Source organism: Eleutherodactylus coqui, chromosome 1 (assembly GCF_035609145.1).
Source record: "Eleutherodactylus coqui strain aEleCoq1 chromosome 1, aEleCoq1.hap1, whole genome shotgun sequence".
Lineage (NCBI taxonomy): Eukaryota > Metazoa > Chordata > Amphibia > Anura > Eleutherodactylidae > Eleutherodactylus > Eleutherodactylus coqui.
In genome coordinates this window covers 173,523,725-173,539,138 of record NC_089837.1, presented here as the reverse complement: position 1 = coordinate 173,539,138, position 15,414 = coordinate 173,523,725, and the positions used below count along the sequence as shown (strand labels likewise).

The following is a 15,414-nucleotide window of genomic DNA, read 5'->3' as shown; positions in this document are numbered from 1 at the left end:
GCAGTCGGTGTCGCGCGTCATGGCAGCACAGCGGTGGGCAAGCGTCAGCAGGCTGTGCTGAAACTACTCAGCTTAGGAGAGAAGAGGCACACGGCCCACGAACTGCTGCAGGGTCTGACAGAGCAGACCGACCGCTGGCTTTCACCACTGAGCCTCCAATCGGGCATGGTCGTGTGTGACAACGGCTGAAACCTGGTGGCGGCTCTGCAGCTCGGCAGCCTAACGCACGTGCCATGCCTGGCCCACGTATTTAATTTGGTGGTTCAGCGGTTTCTGAAAGGCTACCCACACTTGTCAGACCTCCTCGGCAAGGTGCGCCAGATCAGTGCACATTTCCGCAAGTCCCACACGGACGCTGCCACCCTGCGCTCCCTGCAACATCGGTTTAATCTGCCAGTGCACCGACTGCTTTGCGACGTGCCCACACGGTGGAACTCTACGCTTCACATGTTGTCCCGGCTGTATGAGCAGCGTAGAGCTATAGTGGAATACCAACTCCAACATGGGCAGCGAAGTGGGAGTCAGCCTCCTCAATTCTTTAGAGGAGTGGGCCTGGATGGCAGATATCTGCCAGGTCCTTGGAAACTTTGAGGAGTCCACCCTGATGGTGAGCGGCGATGCTGCAATCATTAGCGTCACCATTCCCCTGCAATGCCTGTTGAGAAGTTACCTGCAAAGCATCAAGGCTGATGCTTTGCAGGCGGAAACAGAGGCGGGGGAAGACAGTATGTCGCTGGATAGTCAGAGCACCCTCATTTCTATATCTCAGCACATGGAGGAGGAGGAGGAGAGGGAGGAGCTTGAGGAAGAAGAGACAGCTTGGCCCACTACAGAGGGTACCCATGCTGCTTGCCTCTCATCCATTCAGTGTGTATGACCTGAGGAGGAGGAGGATCCTCAAAGTGATCTTCCTAGTGAGGACAGCCATATGTTGCGTACAGGTACCCTGGCACACATGGCTGACTTTATGTTAGCATGCCTTTCTCGTGACCCTTGCGTTAGACGCATTCTGGTCACTACGAATTACTGGGTGTACACACTGCTTGACCCACGGTATAAGGAGAACCTTTCCACTCTCATTCCCAAAGAAGAAAGGGGTTTGAGAGTGATGCAATACCACAGGGCCCTGGTGGACAAACTGATGGTAAACTTCCCATCTGACAGCGCTAGTGGCAGAAGGCGCAGTTCCGAGGGCCAAGTAGAAGGGGAGGTGTGGAGATCAGGCAGCATGTTCAGCGCAGGCAGGGGAACACTCTTCAAGGCCTTTGCCAGCTTTATGGCTCCCCAGCAAGACTGTGTCACACCTCCCCAGTCCAGGCTGAGTCGGAGGGAGCACTGTAAGAAGATGGTGAGGGAGTACGTAGCCGATCGTACCACCGTCCTCCGTGACACCTCTGCTTCGTACAACTACTGGGTGTCAAAGCTGGACACGTGGCCCGAACTCGCGCTGTATGCCCTGGAGGTGTTGGCTTGCCCTGCGGCTAGCGTCTTGTCAGAGAGGGTGTTTAGTGCAGCTGGGGGAATCATCATGGACAAGCGTACCCGCCTGTCAACTGACAGTCCCGACAGGCTTACACTCATAAAGATGAACAAAGCCTGGATTTCCCCAGACTTCTCTTCTCCCCCAGCGGACAGCAGCGCTACCTAAAGACCTTTGTCAATCTGTGTATGATATTCGTCCTCTTCCTCCGGCTCCTCCTCCTGAAACCTCACGTAATCACCGCGAAAGAGCAATTTTTCTGTGGGCCAAAAGGCTCATAACTTTTCTAAAAATAATATTTATGTGTTTCAATTCTCATTAAAGCATTGAAACTTCCACCTGAACCAATTGTTATTTTGACTGGGCTGCCTCCAGGCCTAGTTAAAAATAAAGCCACAGTACGCTAAGCGATTAATGGGTTTCACCTACCCTCTGGGTTGGGCATGGGCAATTTTTTGTGGGGTACATTTGTACTGTTGGTACACAAATTTTTCGGGCCCTCGCCTACTATGCAATCAAAGTAATTTTTATGGGCTTTGCCTGCACTCATGCTGCCCCACTGTGTATGGGGTTGGCCTACACTTTTGCTACAGAAATGTAACTCTGTTCTGCCTACCTATACTTCTGCCACAGTAATGCTACAGGGGTCTGACTATACTTCAGCAACAGAAATGTAACGTTGGTCTGCCGATACTTCTGCTCCTGAAATGTTAACTTGGTTGGTGTATACTGTTACAACTGTAATTTTACTAATACTGGGCTCTGCCCATACTGCTTCTACGTAAATGTTACTGGGGCTTGACTATACTGCTACTACTGAAATGTTACAAATGCTGTGCTCTCCCTACATTGCTGCAAGGGAAATGTGAATCTGCTGCTTTGTCTATACTGCTTCTACGTAAATGTTACTGGGGTCTGACTATACTGCTACTACTGAAATGTTACAAATGCTGTACTCTCCCTACACTGCTGCAAGGGAATTGTGAATCTGCTGCTTTGTCCATACTGCTTCTACGTTAATGTTACTGGGGTCTGACTTTACTGCTACCACTGAAATTTTAAAATTAAAATATGCTCTCCCTACACTGCTGCCAGGGAAATGTGATACTGCTTCAAAGTAAATGGGGTGTGTCTATACTGTTCCTACAACAGAAAAGTTACTGCTCTCTGTCAATACTGCTGCAAATAAAAAGTTACTGGGCTCAGCCTATACTGCTGCAACGGAAATGTTAAAGGGGTGTGTCTATACTGTTACTACTACTGAAAGGTTATTGGGGTCTGTCAATACTGCGCTAAATGAAATGTTACTGGGGTCTGTCTCTACTGTTGCTACAGAAATGTTACTGGGGCCTGTCCCTAATGATACTACTGAAATGTTACTGGGGTCTGTCTGCACTGCTGGAACTGAAATGTTACTGGGATCTATCAATACTGCTGTAAATGAAATGGACAACGGAAACCATAGGAATGTAGCCTTTCCATTTTCCAGCTTGAGATGAGGAGTGCAGATTTTCAGTACCTTGAGTATCCTTTTCATTGCAATCAAATGCCTCTCTCTTGTCTTAGAAAATACTAGCTTTTCCACATAGGTGTTGACAATCTGTCTATACTGTTACTACTGAAATCCCACTAATACTGGGCTATGTCTATCCTGCTGTTACGGAAATGTTACAGGGGTCTGTCGATACCGTTACTACTGAAATGTAACTTATACTGTGCTCTGCCTATACTGCAGCTACTGAAATGTAACTGGGGTCCGTCTATACTGTAACTACAGAAGTGTTAATAGGGTCTCCCTAGACTTCTGGAATATAACTGTTAGTGGGGTGTGCATATACCTTAGCTACAGGAGCATTACAGGGGTCGGTGCATACTATGGGTGCACTAAGTGTTCCCATCGCGGTGTTCCACATACATGGCCGAAAAACCATTTACCCAGTCTGACTAGGGCATGCAGTGTGGTCCGAAGCCGACCTGTATGTAACCTGACGTTAGCTCTGCTGTCCAGGGCACTGCAATGAGATATGTTTATGTACCGCCGGTGGCTTCCTGGGACCCACCCATGCTGTCGGTCCGCACGGAGTTGTACCTGCATGTGTGCCCTGCAGACAGTGCTTGTGCTTAGTTGGAGGTAGTGTGGTGCTAATCTAAGGTGTGCCTTACTAATGAGGGTTTGGCCGAAGTAAAAATTGTTAGGGGGGGGGGGGCACTCTTGCCGCTATTGTGGCTGAATAGTGGGACCTGGGAACCTGAAATGCAGCCCAGCATGTTGCCCCTCGCCTGCTCTATCCGTTTCTGTGTCGTTGCCATCACTTTCTTGGGTTTTGCAGATTTTCACCAATGAAAACCTTAGCGGAGCATGGGTGATATACAAAAATGATCGAGTCGCCCATTGACTTCAATGGGGTTCGTTACTCGAAACGAACCCTCGAGCATCGCGGAAAGTTCAACTCGAGCAACGAGCATCCGAGCATTTTGGTGCTCGCTCATCTCTAGTCTACACTTAAAAACAGCTTCATAGCAACTCAAGTGCTCATTGCATCCCTTTATTTGGATAGAATACCAGAAAAAAACAGTGGAACGCAACATACAAATTACAAACCAATTTCTAAAAGCTGACCAAAAAGTAAATAAAATTAAAAACAAAAACAAAAACAAAGAAACAACTTAGCAATTCTATACAAGATAATGGCATTTTTTGATGACTTACCATAAGGATATCCAATGAGATATCAAGTTCTTGTAAATTCTTCAGAGCTTTGGAAATCTACAATATATAACAAGGAATTACAAGTCAACTTGCTAAAATTACCCTTTACAGGCCAAACCTATGCATACAGGTTTTCGTAGATCTCAACTGATCCAGCAAGGAGAAATTGCCCCTCTTTTTGGCATTAAAAAAATGGTCCCAATGCCATGGGGCTCAGATATTTATCTCCAAATGCTGTAAACCAAAAAAATAAATATAATATGTAAATATATATCTTTGAGAAACCATTATGTAAAAGGCTTCACCAACTCGTATGCAATTGCTGCAGCTAATCACTGACCTCAGTATATAAACAAGGGACAGTTCATCACAAAAAACAGCAAAAAAAGAAAACTACGTGACATGCTCGCTTGGCAAACTTTTTCTATCACATAAAAAGGAAAATGTAGAAAGATGTGTAATGGCGAAATTATGGTCACAGATTTTGTACTGCGGTTTTAGAGACGAAATCCACCATATGAACATGCCCTCAAGTATTAGGCTATCCCGGTTATTTGTAGGATGAAATATGTCTGCACAATGTTTAATGCATCTCACACATATCACTTGAGAAAGGGGACCTTGTGAGCTCCGAAATGCGTTACATCATCCATCTGTGATTATCTTAATTTGCAATAAATTTATATTGTGAAGTCACGGTGTACACTGGGTTTGTATATATGCCAAGGAAACAGGTGAAGCACAATAGGCTTTTGTTAGAGGGCATATTGAAGGTAGCTCCCCTTCCTGAAGAGCAAGTTACTGTGGATTTCCTTCATTTCTTGCTTATTCACTGCTACTACTTTTCCCTTAGGACTCTTTCCTCACAAGCGCATATATATGGCTAGGGTTTTTTACGTTTTCACTGCTACTCCGTACAAGCGCCTGAATGGGTGTTTTTCCGGGATCACGGTCAGCGTTTTCTCGACCACACGGCCGCCGTTTTTAGCTGAAAAATATGCCGCACCCTGGAAAACCATCACTCTGCCAAAATCCTCGAGATGCCTTCCAGTGCCGTTGGCCGCTGCAAAAATGCCTCCGCCTCCGCCTCCCCCTCCCTTCTTTTTCCCTGTTTCCATAGGAGTCTATGGGACTCGCTGGTGTATATTGGTCAAAAGATAGTTCCAGAACTATCTTTTTCGCCACCATATATACGCCGGACACATTTCAGCCGCTTATGTAAAATTTTTCACGGTACTGACGTATTTACGCACCGTATAACTGCCCATGTGAATGAATGCATTGGGAACAAATGCTTCACATGGGTAGCATATATACGCCTGGGTGTAAAAGTGCACCGTACATGCGCTTGTGTGAAAGAGCCCTTGGTGTTGGTATGTTTGTTTTGTACATTAGCTCCTGCAGGACGTTCTGTGTTCAAGAGTCTCTTCTTCCTCCCCCTCCACTCTAAGGGCTTATTCACATGAACGTATATCCACTGCGCTTTCACGCCTGGCCGACATATGCTGCTCATCTGATGCATTGGTTTAGAATGCATACGTTTTTACACTGCAGTAATACGCCCCTGTAGACGCCCAGCAAAGATGGTGCACACTAGCACATTTCGGGCAGGCGCTTTTATGCCAGCCAGGAAAGATAGTTCAGGAACTATCTTCCTGGACAGAATACGTCAACCGCTGCCATAGACTTCTATGGGAGCCAATGGGAGCTGCAGGAGAAGGGAGGTGGGAAGGAGCTTAGCAGCAAGTCTACCAAACTCCCACCCCCTTCTCTCTGCCCTTTGCTGGCCGTTTGCAATGGGAGGGGGCGGGGTAGGGCGGGAGCAAGTTGCCAAGCTAGTAGTAGCAGAGCTAAACTGTCTCTCCCCACCCGATGGCAATCCAGGCTTGGCGTATATGCGGCGAACCCGGGGCTGTCTGAATGGGCGCACAAACCGAAGATTTGTGCGCCGTTCACGCATTTTAACGGCGCCGGTGGGTGCTTGTAAAAACACCTATGCTTGTGTGAATTAGCCTTAAGACTGCAATGAGCGCAAGAATTCATCTTCATCCTTCCGGTTCTGCTATATTGCATCACCATAAATACACCTTTATAGCAAGTACTGGCCAACAAGTTAAAAGAAAAACTGTAGTGGTCAGCATTTGGGGTTTTGTTTTTTTTTTAAAGCAGAAAGTCAGTCGCTCCAAGGAAACTAAAAGTGAATAGTTTTGCCAGTTATCACACTGGCCATTTTATAGATACAAGTTGTTTGAAAAGTTAATAATGACCATTTAAAAGAAAGGTTATCGAGGAGGAGGAGGAGGAGGAGGAGGAGGAGGAGGAGGAGGAGGAGGAGGAGGAGGAGGAGGAGGAAACAAAAAAATAAAATAAAAAAAAGGCTGATTTTCCCAGAAAAAGGCACCATAATTTTCCATATTTCTGGTACTGCAACCCAGCCCCATTTAAATGACCTTTCCTGCGACTCATTTCATTATGCAGTTCTAAACATAGAAATTGGAACATCCAAATTTCTTGTTATAAGAAACAGAAATGTGAAAGATTGGCATAGCTGTACCGTGAGCACATCCTAAGCTCTATCAAGTGGCATAGTGTGAAAGCTTACCAAAAAAGAAGTTAGCTGACATTTGCCAATTACAAGAGCGAAGTTACATTGCTCCTGTTATAGCATAAGACACTAACCACTAGAGCTCAGTTTTAATATCAAAAGGTGGTTTTAAAGAAATTGCTACGTCACATTTTCTATGTATATTTGTTATGTTCCTATATAGGACAAAGTATGTGAATATGGTGAGAATGGGAATTTATAAAATTATATAAAACATTTTTTTTGCAGATTCTGACAGGCTTTATTGACATCACACAAGTACAAAAAACAACAACAAAAAAAAAAAAAACACACACCATCGCGAATGTGACAGAATTAGAGATGAGCGAACGTACTCGTTTTGAGTAATTACTCGATCGAGCACCGCGATTTTCGAGTACTTCACTACTCGGGTGAAAAGATTCTGGGGGCGCCGGGGGGCAGGGGGAGGCGTGGCGGAGCGGGGGGTAGCAGCGGGGAACAGGGGGGAGCCCTCTCTCTCCCTCTCCCCCCCCACTCCCCGCTGCAACCCCCCACTCACCCACGGCGCCACCCGAATCTTTTCGCCCGAGTACGGAAGTACTCAAAAATCGCGGCGCTCGGGTGAAAAAGGGGTGTTGCCGAGTAGGTTCGCTCATCTCTAGACAGAATCCATTGAAAATCATTGATTTCATAATTCTGCATTTTCATTCACTCTTGCATCACGCAATTTTATCGTAAGTATGAAGGCACCCTTATACTCCAAGATAGACAAATGCATAAGTGTTTCTGCTGTGGTGGGCATACACGCATATCAGTTCTCACTGGGGATGGGGGGGGGGGGGGGGGGGACAGCTTGAACAAGGCTTTAACAGGCAGTGGAATGATGGTGAGAGGTTTCCCTTTTCTGTTTGTTTGTGGTTAATCATTCATGATCAATAGTTGTCAAACAAGTTTTTTTACTATCAATGGGCTTCACTTTCCTTCTCTTGTGGGGAGGCTCCTTTCTCCACTCCCTGCCCCCTGGTGTTGTTCACAGGGACTCCTCTCTACCTGAAGAGCCTTTTATGCTGCATCGAGTATTGCTCACATCCAGCATCACACATCTCCAGCATCCATAACAGTGCATTTTTATTCTCTGTAGTGCCCCCGAAATGTCACCGAGCCAATCTGCGCAATCTTGGTTTTCCTCAACAAGGGAGTCTTGTTCCACTGCAGGCCACTCAGTTGCCAAAGCACAACATCAACTCCTACCACTTTTATAAGCCTCTTATTGCTATGTTCCACATCAAGCGGTCATACCATGCATCTAGTATACATTACATGCCTCTCCCCATGAAAAGGCTGTACAAGTTACCCCTAAAAACAGAGTTAGGGCCAATTATGCTGGTACCATGCCACCAGATGCCATGCGATCATACGGTTACTAGCAATTAAAGTTGCCATTCTTAAATCGGCAGGGGAAGGGGGGGGGGGGGGGACTCACCCCAACTTTCTCCAAATCAGATCAGGAAAGTCAGACCCAAATTTTTGGAAGATATTTTTTGCAGAGTATATATTTCTGCTGCCGTCGCCGTATATAGCAGCAAAGCAGACAGACAAACCACACTTTGTTGTGGAGAGTTTGCAGTTCTGTGTTTGTGGCCTCAAACATAATTCATAGTCCAGAGGCTGGCCACTACAAATTATTAGCCCTACACAGCCAATTGGAGAGGATGGCCAAGTTGGTACTTCAAGCTGCTCCCACTGAAGCAACAGCTCCAGGTCCTGCAGGAGGTGAGGCAAGCCCGCTGCCATTTCTTAGAAGCAGTTCGGACCTTACATTACATCCGCCGCACACAGAACAGGTCATACAGTGAATGACACAGCATGCCTCAACTGCCACCTCCTCCTCTTCCCGATGACTTTGGGGAATCATTTTGGATCCCACACGAAATGATTGTTCCACTAATTGCTCATCACTACTAGCAGTACACCACATCTCAAAGTGAACAAACACGTGTCTAGAAAGTACAAAAGTATCAGAAACCAGTGAAGTCTTTAAATTATTACGTATTGCAAAGCTGCGAATATATTTTTGGCCATCCCTTTCATGCGCCTTTAAAGGGGGTTAGCATTTCCCACTTTTATGCGTAGTGAAAACTGTGGTTCTACATGTTGAAGTTCTCGATAGCCGTAATATTCTACAACTCACTGAGCGGACTATAATGGACACCAAGTCTGAAGGCCCACTTGGAGCAGTATTGTTTGTCCCAGGATATAATTCACCAGCTCAGCATTTGTAGACCTCTCAAGACTATTTTAAAAAGTTGGCAACTGCAAGATTTCCCAAGTGTGTTCAGCAAGAGTTATCAGTCCCAGCGAGCACCATTCAGTGAGAAATAGCAGAACTGCAAAACAAGTGTCAGACAGACAATCTACATACTTGCCAGTCAGGGATCAGGGTGTCTATTTTAATAGCCCAGCAAACATACATTATTAAGCTGGGTGCACAGGGTTAATTACAAGGAAGTGTCCAGACAGCCACCGAGAGCTTACATTACCATTTACACATTAGTCGGAGCTAGACTCTGATGTTTAATGAGAAAGTGTGTGACAGGCAGTTTCCTTCTTCTTGCTTGACAGCATCATCCTGCGCCAGTCCTCAACTATACTCCGGATGCCAAATCCCTCAAAAAAAAAAAAAAGGGACTCCCCTCTTTTCCTCATGATTCAACACTAGCAATCCCGTGGTCCTCCCAGTCTCTGTTTACATGTGCCAGTATGTGACCGCTGTAACATATCAGTGACTGCAGCGTTGCATACTACCAGTATCAGCACTCACTGATGGGAGCCCATAGATTGTAATGCTCGTGACCACTGCAGTCAATGTATAAATGTTAGCTGGAAAGCGCCAGAGCTTGACTGCTGGATTGTCAGAAGAAACAAGAAGTGCATTTTTTTAGGTTTCCTACAAATTTTTTTTTTTTTTGATAACCCCCTTTAAGGAGGTATCTTTTAAAGGGTGCATAAAATAAATGGGATGAAGCAGCACAGCAAAGTTCAGGGAGAATTTTTACAGCGTTCTCGCTGCAGTATAAAAATAATTGCTACAGATAACGACTGAAGATACACAAATTATATAGTTATTTTTCAAGGTTTTTCTACTTTTTTTTTTACACAAACATTTAATTTTTCAGGAGTTATTTTTGAGAATGAAGCTTTTTGTTCACCCATTGTGCCTTTTGGGAGGCAGAATGAGCCAAAAATACTACTGTTTTTTTTTTTTTTTAATGATGCTTACTATGCAGGACGTTATGTGATCATTTGGTCATTATGAATGAAGCAATAGCATTTATGTATTTGATTTTTATAACAAAAAGCCCAACAAAAAACACACATTTAGAGGCTTTAAGTGTAACTGCACTATTTTAACACACTTGGACAGGTCATAGACATGTCAAAGTTTTGATTGTTCTTTTTTGCAGATGCCAATATCACTACCAACTGCTAGAACAAGCCAGCTGAAGCATTCATCCAGTCACTAACTGTTTGCTAAATTAAGACGGGTCCATAGACTTCCCATTGAGTTTGTCTTCAGCTAGCGAACAGTGACATTGCTCCAACAGGCACTTCAGCTGCTTCATTCTAGCAATTGATGGGGGGGGGGGGGGGGGGGGGGGGGGTCTATGAAGCTTGACTCCCAGCAATCAAAAACTTGGACATTACCCTATGCTGTCAAATGTTTTGAGAAAGCGCAGTTACACTTTAAGCAAAAAAGGCCGCTTGAAAACTTGTTACTTTGAATTTATTTTTATTTCTCATAGGTTGTTTTTTTTAAGTCATTTTCTAAGTCCCAGTAGTGGATTTGAAATTGCAGTCTAATTGTTTACATAATATGCTGTAGTAATTATGCTAAATTTCAGTCTATTGTGTCTATGGTAAATGTGACAGGTAGTCAGTAGGCACCTGTACACTGTAAACCCAGAGGCCATTGGCTGCCATAGCAGCCCATCAGCAGTCTGCAGTTGCATCACAGGAGGCATGGTCTGACAGAGAACCCTCTCCCTTCTAACCACATAGATGCCACTGTACACTTTTGTGATGCTAATTACACATCAAATCCACACCCAAACCTGCAATATGAACTGGAAACAGCAGTGTAGAGAAATCTTCAAGCATAGGTTCGTTACAGATAACCATAGGGAAATCCAGAAACACAAGCCAGAGTCCTAAAGGCAATAAAATTCTGACAGCTGCCATACTCCATTATGGCATCTGCCACCCATACTAGATTAGTTTCTGCCTTCTCCCACTAATTTACAGTTTAGTCCACACTAGCAGTAATTTATTGTACCGATTAAGGCTATGTGATCCAGATAAGTATATAACTGGTGGCAGTAATTAACATTTTAATAAAAAATGTCCTGAATCATTGAGCTAAATTTCCAATCGATTTAGACAGCGAGTGAATGGAAACCACAAGGTAAAGCCATTAACAGAGTTAGGTCTAGGGTATTTTGGGCCTTCGAGATCAAAAACAGTTTAGCTGTTTTTAGTAACTTAACCTCAACGCTAGTTTTATAGCCACACTTTTTGTCCTTCATTTTATTTATTCTTTTATACTTTTGATAAATACCCACCCCACAAACACTGACAGGTGTAAACTATTTAACTCATTTGTCTGCAGACACATCCAGAACACAGGGGAACAGTTTTACAATGTGCATAGCAAAATATTGCATATTTAGGCTGGATGCAGGGGCATAACTACAGAGGATGGGGTTGCACCCGGGCCCAGGAGCCTTAAGGGGCCCATAAGGCCACTTTTCCATATAGGGAGCCCAGTACTATGAATAAAGCATGGTTCTGGGGTTTGTGAACCTACAGTAAACGTTTAAGATCACAAGAAGATCCCTGGCTGCTAGGGTTGCACTGATGGGTCTTTTGAGAGACCCAGCAAGACAGCTGAGGTTTACAGACCAATTGTGTCCAGCAGCCTCGAAGAGAAGTTGCCCACCCACTAGTCAGTCTTCTATCCGATCCACTTTGCTGTGAAAATCTAAACATTTTATTCACCAGATCTGTTACAAATGCCTTTATCTTTAGTCCTCCTCAACCTAAGGCCAGTTCCACATGGGCAATTTTCCTGCACGATTGTCACAATGCGACAGTGCTGCAAATCGCATATACATAGAGCCCATGCTTTCCTATGGATTCTTCCACACGAGCGAAGTTTTGTAGCCTGCGACATTGTGAGACTACAAAATCATGGCATACTCTATACAGTCACGATTTTTGTAGCCAACATCTCCCTATGGAGCCTTCCTATGTGTTGCATTACCTGCAACTTTTGCAGCTAGAAATCCTACTGTAAAAGCCCTAAACTACGCCCTACTTGCATAAAAAATTAAAAAAGGAAATACATCACCTCTCCGGCGCTCCAATAAATCGCTGTGATTGGTTCCCGAGCGCGCACCTCAGCCAGATGCAGAACTTCCTGGAGGCGGGGATTTTAAAGTCCCAACCAGGAAGCTCTACAGGAGAGCTTCAATCAACTGCCGGGGAGCTTCAGGGAAGAGGACAGCGCTGGAGAGGGGATGTATTTTTTGTTTATTTTTTTTATACAGCTAGGGCTCATTTTCAGAGTTGGGCTTACATTTGAAGCCTATCCCTCCAGAAAATACTCGCACATGGTACTATAAAGTCGCGCCACTTGGTAGCACCATGTGCGACTTTGTAGCGACCCTAAATTGCGATATTGCCAGAGAGAAAACGCAGGTATATTGCATACAATAATGCAATATCACTGCCATTTTCTCACGGCGATATCCCATCGCCTGTGTGGAAGCAGCCTAGGGCTAGATGGACACTAGCTGTGAATGTGAGCTGCATGCAGTGCAACTTGCATGGAACAGCACATGGACAACAGTGTGTGCGTCTGATTTATTGGGGTGGGAAGGAGGTAAATTGGCATGCAATGACATGCCCCATTTATCGTTTGTGAAACGAAAAGGTCATAAGTAGAGATGAGCGAACGTACTCGTTTCGAGTAATTACTCGATCGAGCACCGCGATTTGAGTACTTCCGTATTCGGGTGAAAAGATTCGGGGGGCGCCGGGGGGAGCCCTCTCTCTCCCCCCCCCACTCCAACCCCCCACTCACCCACGGTGCCCCCTGAATCTTTTCACCCGAGTACGGAAGTACTCGAAAATCGCGGTACTCGGGCAAAAAAGGGGCGTGGCCGAGTAGGTTCGCTCATCTCTAGTCATAGGTTTTTCCACACAGGTCGTTGGTCAATGTGAAAAAAAAAAAAAAAACATCAATATGCATAGCCTCAGACCTATAATGGGGCCATGTGAGGTTTGTGGAACAACACGGACAGCACACAGCCCCAAAAATGCTAGCATGCCAGAGGCCTAATCTATCCACCTACCTTGGATATAGGCATTGATGTATATGGAGCTATTAAACCTACACAGATTAATAGAACGTCTGGGACATTACTTGTAAAAAAATAAATAAAAATCTCCGCTTTCCCGGGGATCTGATTCCAATCCCATTATTTGCACTAAACATACTAAACCATGGCTATCCAAATGCAGCCTAAAATTTGTCATCTCAGTATTACGTTCAATGGAGAGCCCTTCATATATTTGACAGTTTTCTTACATCTAATGATATCCATGGAAGGACTCTTAACATCTTATCTTGTGTTTTTATATGACCTGGTCAAGTGTCTTTTAGATTTTCCCTCAGTAATAAGGGTTTTTAGGTATCTCACCTTGTGCTTGAGTTCATTTCAGGGTCAAATGAGACCATGCATAGAAGATTCCTGAATATCTGCCCCAGTAACAGCTGGCTTGACAACAGTGTCTGATTGGCCAGTGTAAAAATGGAGGAAGAGGAGAGAAACAGCTGGCCTAGCAACAAGGTCTGATTGGAGGGGGTAAAACGGTGGGAAGGAGTAAAACTATAAGGCCTCATGTCCACGGGGAAAATCAGGCCCGCTCCGGATTCTCCATGTAGAATCCGTAGCGGGTCCCTCCTGCCCCGCGGACATGAGGCATAAAAATAAGAATAAACTTACCTCTCGCCCGCTCCGGTTCTTCCCTTCGCCGCGGCGTCATCTTCTCTGCGTCGCGGCCGGATCTTCTTTCTTCGGCCTGGCGGATGCGCAGGATGACGTCGGTGACGTGCCCCGCTCATGCGCCGGCCCGAAGTAGGAAGATCCAGCCGCGACGGAGAGAAGATGGAGCCACGGTGAAGGGAAGAACCGGAGCGGGTGAGTAAATTCCGAATGGAGGGGGTAAAACGGTGGGAAGGAGTAAAACTATAAGGCCTCATGTCCACGGGGAAAATCAGGCCCGCTACGGATTCTCCATGTAGAATCTGCAGCGGGTCCCTCCTGCCCCGCGGACATGAGGGCTGAAAATAGGAATAAATAAGAATAAACTTACCTCTCACACGCTCCGGTTCTTCTCTTCGCTGCGGCGGCATCTTCTCTCGTCGCGGCCAGATCTTCTTTCTTCGGCTCGGCGGATGTGCATGATGACGTCGGTGACGTGCCCCGCGCATGCGCCGGGCCGAAGCAAAATGATCCGGCCTCGACTGAGAGAAGATGGTGCCGCGGCGAAGAGAAGAACCGGAGCGTGTGAGTAAAATCAGATTTTTGTGTCCCGCGGATCCGGACGGCTTCCATAGGCTTCAATAGAAGCCCGCGGGAGCCGTCCCCGCAGGAGACCCGCATGAAAATGGAGCATGGTCCAGATTTTTTCATGCTCCATTTTTTTTTTAAATCACTTTTATTGACGATCCGCGGGTATTTATCTACCCGCGGGTGGTCAATGCATCCCTATGGGGTGCGGATCCGCGGGCAGGAGAAGAGTTAAAATCCGCTGCGGATTTTAATTCTTATTTTGCCCGTGGACATGAGCCCTAAGAAGTTTGGAGTTCAGTGACTCATCAGTAGTTCAAGAATTCAAGTCAAAGTACCCCATCCTCCCTCCCCTTTTGATTTATGCTGTCGTAGTATTGGATTAAGTGGGGTATCGCTCGCTAATGTGGGTGGATTTGGGGTCTAAATTTATTTGTTGGCATGTGGACTTGAGTCTGAAAGACAACATCCTCATTAAAGTTATTACATGGTTACTTGAGTCTGGAGGACTAAAAGTCTTGATTTGAGTTATTACATGGTGATTGACATTTAATTTATGGTGAATGGTGTTGGGATAAAACTCTTCTTTGGGAACCCTTTAATAAAATACCGCTGCCTTTAATCCCAAAAACTGTTGTCTTGGGTCTTATTTCAAATCAAAATTAATTTGGTTATATGGCAACAATAAGATCTAATGTATTTAAAACACAAAAAACAAAAAACTCAGGAGTCTGGTCGAGAAATTGTGGAAATTAATGTAAAAAAAAAAGGAAAAAAAGCTTAAAGTAGTAAATACATAGAAGAGCCATTCAAATGCTGCTGTTAAACAGAAAGGACTTGAAACTTCACAATAACCACACATCACATCACTATTCGTCATTACCATGGACAGATTATAGAAGCACTAGCCTTTATAGGTTATCAGTGTCCTATATATTCGTATAGCAATGACTTAGAACCCCAGACTATTTGTATCAGAAATTATTTTTAACACCATCAGTCCTACAGAAACTTTTAGTCAAGA

General features: G+C 45.0%; 1 protein-coding gene across 1 annotated transcript in view; it reads right to left on the bottom strand.

Annotated features, from left to right (window-relative positions):
- Positions 1 to 15,414, bottom strand: part of LOC136611116 (elongin-A-like) — a 146,274-nt gene that overhangs the window by 32,421 nt on the left and 98,439 nt on the right. The window contains exon 3 of the mRNA XM_066590394.1: positions 4,191 to 4,247. Within this exon, the coding sequence (XP_066446491.1) occupies positions 4,191 to 4,247 (57 nt within the window). The remainder of the gene's footprint in view (positions 1 to 4,190; positions 4,248 to 15,414) is intronic.